General features: G+C 39.1%; 1 protein-coding gene across 1 annotated transcript in view; it reads right to left on the bottom strand.

Moving 5' to 3' along the window:
- LOC107712652 (ephrin type-B receptor 2-like) overlaps positions 1–4745 on the bottom strand; it is a 42531-nt gene extending 37786 nt beyond the window's left edge. The window contains exon 1 of the mRNA XM_016517961.1: positions 4061–4745. Coding sequence (XP_016373447.1) covers positions 4061–4745 — 685 coding nt within the window. The remainder of the gene's footprint in view (positions 1–4060) is intronic.
- Between the last annotated feature and the right edge of the window lie 286 nt (positions 4746–5031).

Here is a 5031-nt window from a genome sequence, read left to right as displayed (position 1 = left end):
TATACTGTATTCTATATATAGTACCAGTCAAATGTTTGGACACACGAATGGGAAAGTGTCCAAACTTTTGACTGGTACTGTACTATAATATAAACAAAGAATATCTGCCGATATATCGATACCTGCCTTTTTTTACTCCCTAATATCGGTATCGGCCCCAAAAAACCCATATCGGTCGGGCTCTAATTATAACTTAAATGAAACAGACTAACAGACAGGTTTGTAATGAATCCCTATCAGTAAATTTTCAGTCAACCATAGTATTTCGAGAAGGTACAGTATATGGCACTTTTCACAAATATGTACACTGCAATATCCCATGACATTTTAAAAAACCATTAAAGGAACAAATACATGGATTTGATTTTTGTGACCTATTAGATGTTTGAAAAACTACTATGCAAAAAAACTACTATCTACTATTTTTGTGTCATATACTAGGAGGCCTTCACACAGGTTGTGAAGTCATGGAAATTATACTTCAGAATTACCTACAAACAACAACACACAATAGTAGCACATTCAGATAGAACATAACAGTGTAAGCATTACTTGGAAATAGTCTGAATGCATCTGTTGAAATTAATGGTTTACAGACATACATAAATAATGGAAGATTAGAGTGGATCAGGACACATGGAGGTTTTTCACAGTAAGGAGAAAGACCAAAGAGCTGATACAAGTCTGGCCTAATCCCAGCCAACACGTTTTTGTGGGGCCCATATGGGTTACAAATGGGCTACAGGGGTACAGAGTGGGCATGGGCTCAAAATGGGCATCTTATCTGGGGCCCACTTGGGTCAACTAAGTAGGTCCCACATGGGCAAACCCAGGTGGGCTCCCCATGTGGGACCTACTTGGTTCACTAATGGGAAATGAGTACACGGCTCTGTGTAGTTAATGCTGCTCAATGTGAAAGCCCGCAGGTGATGGAGATTTACCGCTGATTACAGAACCGGCTTTACTGATAAGATGCGCGTTAAATATCGCATGCGATTTATCGTGCAGCCCTAATCATTTGCATAACTATTCATCCAGCTCTAGTTACAAGCCAGTTGCTAGTGAAACTTCTATATCTCAGCAGCGGTCAATCACAGCAAGCCAAAATGACATGAAAACAAAGTCTCACCACACAATAAAAAACATTTTATTATCATCATCTGCATCATCTTAGCTAAACAAAAATGGCAGTGAAGAAATTGTCAGTCTCTGTCATTCAACTCACTAATATCCATGTTTTGTGAGATACAGAATGATGAAGCAATCCAATCAAATCCTCAATAATCCACTACTGTACACGAGAGAAAACAAAAGCTGTGGATTAATGGCCCGGCCTTGCATGACCACTTACCCTTCTTAAGAAGCATGAGATATATTTTTTAAGGCTAAAGCATTTGATTTAGTATCTAGGGACTGTAACATAACCCTGCAACTCAAGGGCGAGAGGCACATCTATAGCATCTGTCAGTGCGCAACTAAAATATGCAGATATTGTATGTGTGTGATTTTCCACAAATACCAATCTAATTTTGTTTCTGTATAGCTCGGCCGCAGTCTCTTTACGTCCACTGCTGTGGTGAAACAAATTGAAATACATCCTGTGTCACAGGAACAAATAAGGTAGCAGACGACCTCCCTGCAGCAATGTGCTGCTGAGATTGGATTAGAGAGCTGTACCTGATAAAGTCAGTTCAGGAGGCAAGCGCCAGCACGCTTCTTTACTGCCATGCCCAATAACACGGTTCATCTTGGGACTTTCCAGACCCCACATCCACAGCACAGTCTCACTGCCATATATAATTATATCCAGACATGTACAATAACAATACCTTGTGTTACGGTGAATGTGTCATATGTAGAGGTGGAAAGTAACTAATTACAAATACTTTCGTTACAGTACTTGAGTACATTTTTAAATGTTTTCTACTTTCTTGAGTATGGAGCCCTGCGTTTCAACCAATAACAGACAGGTCTGACTCGGGTAAAAAAAACAATCAAAACTTCCAGTTCAGCTGCGGGGGCGGGGCGTTCAAACCGCGCTTTGCTTTGACTGTCAATCACTGTTGTCGTCGTTTTGAATCAGCATAGCGTTTCAATATTTTAATGAATGTGAGCTATGCTCTGATTTTAAATCGTAATGTTGTCAGCTCCTGAAATGGGTCATACCGTTGATATTACACAGCAGTATAAGTACATAGAAACTCGGTTGATAGAAGGACACAGTTATTGCATGGATGGAGCAAGAACAATGTAAGTGTGTAAAATACATGCACACAATTCAGTTGAATGGTAAAAACCGCCCTCTTTAACCGTGTAGTTAAACTAAATGTACGAAGCTAAAATAACCTCAACATTAACAACAACATTGAAATAAGAGTGCATACTTTTTTATGTGCATCTGCCTGATAGATCAACCATGATTTATCTGTCAATCAGATGCGTTTTAAATCACTTTTTCTGTGTGCCTTCTTTGGATGTGTGAGCACATGTGTGAAGAAACAATTTTAAATTAATTTTAAAGGGTTTTTGAAAACCTAGAGTTATTCAGCCAAGAATAACAACCAAGTTAGATAAAAAAAAAAAAAAAAAGCCCTGAACTTCTGACTGATATGACACAAACAATGTTAACCATTTGTACATTCTCTAACACGCATATTTTAGATTCACAATTCATTTAAAAGCCTCTGGTGTGTAAAAATAGTAAATATCATCATGTCCTCCTGTTTTTTTTACCCTAATAAAAGTTATAGGACTATTAAATAGTTAATAAAGAAACTTCATTCTAATGTAACAACATATGCAGAAGATGTGTTATATAAAAGACTTCACTTAATGAATTCAACATTTCCAGCATTTTGTATATACATGAAAACCAATTCAAGTTTGAACACACAGAGAAATTATGAAAACACATAAGAAACTGTACCTGCATCAGTAGAAACCATGCAGTTAATTATTCGTTGTACAATCAAGCCTGCTCCTGCTAAACATTCACACAAAAAAAGAGAAATCAGCAGCCACGCTTCATAGGCTAACTTTCACAGGCTAATTTTCACGCTGACAATGTCACACTGCATTCTCTCGGTTAAAACTACACTTTTGCAAGTTAAATGGCTTTAAACTCAGTTCTAAGAAAAGGTAACACATTCATGTAACTCATTTGCACATCATAACAAAACACTGATCAAGTAATTGGTGATTATTTCCCTTTGAACACTCTTCTGAACAAGACTGAACAAAATGCATACCTCGCTCTGCTCAGACCTCCCGCGGACTGAAGCAAAAGCGCGCAGCGCGCCAGTGATGTCACAACGGCGACGCGCACGGAACTCATAAAGAAATAAAATAAATATTTTTCTTTTCTTTTCTCACATATATATATATACATTATTTACCAACAGGATTTTGAGTGAATTTACAATAAACCAATTTATAATCAACACCTGCTACATTCACCCCCTTCTGAATTCACCAAAATCCCAAAGACTTAATCAATTTCACTTACATACTTGACCAGATTCTCAAAAATATCTCTTTACCTATTTCAGCTTAAAAATGCTACCTTCTAGCAAAGGTTGAGAGAATTTCATGGGTGATCAGGCCTTAAAAACCTCCCAGAATAAAATGATGCCTTTTACACCATACCAGGTTTCAAACCACAAATCTTGGAGTCAATTGTATCACATCTATGGATCATGTCAAACGAATTGATTTACAATCATGGGAATAAAGCTATATCCGAAGAGTATATCACAGGATATGAACTTGGACAATAAAATAAATCTCTAAAACAAGGTGAGTAATGACTGGGACTTTCTACCCAATGTGTTTGTAATTGATTTAATGTTTAACTGTCTCTGTGCCATAGATTCAATAAGACGATTGACCTTTTTGACCACTCTACCAGCACGTGTGACTCTTTCTTGAGTATTTTTTACACCCTGAGTGCCTCGGTCTCCAGTCTTTTGATCAAGCTGTTCTGTTTTAGACATGTCTCTTGTCTCTATAATGGGAGTAGTTCTGCCACTATTGAGATTGAAACAGTCCGTCTGAACATTACAAGTTTCTGTTATATGACACTCATCCTCAGAGGACTTCTCAAAGCAATCATCACATTGGCTCTGCTGTTCTCTCTCAGTATCGAACTGCACAGATCCAGTTTCACTTTGAGAGCTTTGACCCAGGGAATGTTCTGTTTCATCTAGCACCCAAAGGCTTGTTCGTCTCTCTGAGCTTTCACTCTCTAAACAATCTGCAAGATCCTGGGGCTGTGAGTTAGCAACGGACTCCCATTCATCATCACATTCATTGAGATGCAGATTACTGGCTCCTCCAAGTTCCATCTGAACAGGTAAAAAACTGATGTCCAACAAGAGATTGCGATGTACAACTCTCTTAGCTCCGTTCTCATCTTGCACCACATAGGTATGTGTCAGAGGGTTCCGGTTGATGACCACGTAGACGGTTGCCTCCCACTTATCGGCAAGTTTCCTCCTCCCTCTCTCTCCCTTATTAGCAATCAGTACACAATCTCCAACGTTCAAATGGGTGCCCTTTACTCTTTTGTTATATCCCCGAGCTTGTTTTTGTTGCTCTTTGGCACAATGCTGTTGTGCGATGGCTGCTGCCTCATGAAGGTGAGAGAGTAGTGTCTTGGCGTGGCTACTATAATCCACTACCAAAGGATCTCGGAGCACCTGTTTGAACATCACGTCTACAGGAAGTCTTGGCACGCGGCCAAACATTAGGTAAAAGGGGGGGAAACCAGTTGTTTCATGCACAGTGGCATTATAAGCAAATGTTAGGGTCTGAATTTGCTGGGGCCACTGATGTTTAGCTTTTAATGGCAAAGAACGCAACATAGCTCCTAGGGTCCTATTAAACCGTTCAGTTCCTCCGTTGCCCATTGGATGGTATGCTGTGGTATGCGATTTAACAACTCCTGACAACTTAAGTAACTCTGCAATCAAACCACTCTCAAAATTAGCACCTTGATCGGTGTGTATTCGTTCAGGGAATCCGTAAACACAA

Source organism: Sinocyclocheilus rhinocerous, unplaced genomic scaffold, assembly GCF_001515625.1.
Source record: "Sinocyclocheilus rhinocerous isolate Xijiao unplaced genomic scaffold, SAMN03320098_v1.1 scaffold418, whole genome shotgun sequence".
NCBI classification, from domain to species: domain Eukaryota; kingdom Metazoa; phylum Chordata; class Actinopteri; order Cypriniformes; family Cyprinidae; genus Sinocyclocheilus; species Sinocyclocheilus rhinocerous.
The sequence above is the reverse complement of the archived record's forward strand: the minus strand, read 5'-3'. Positions and strand labels throughout refer to the sequence as shown.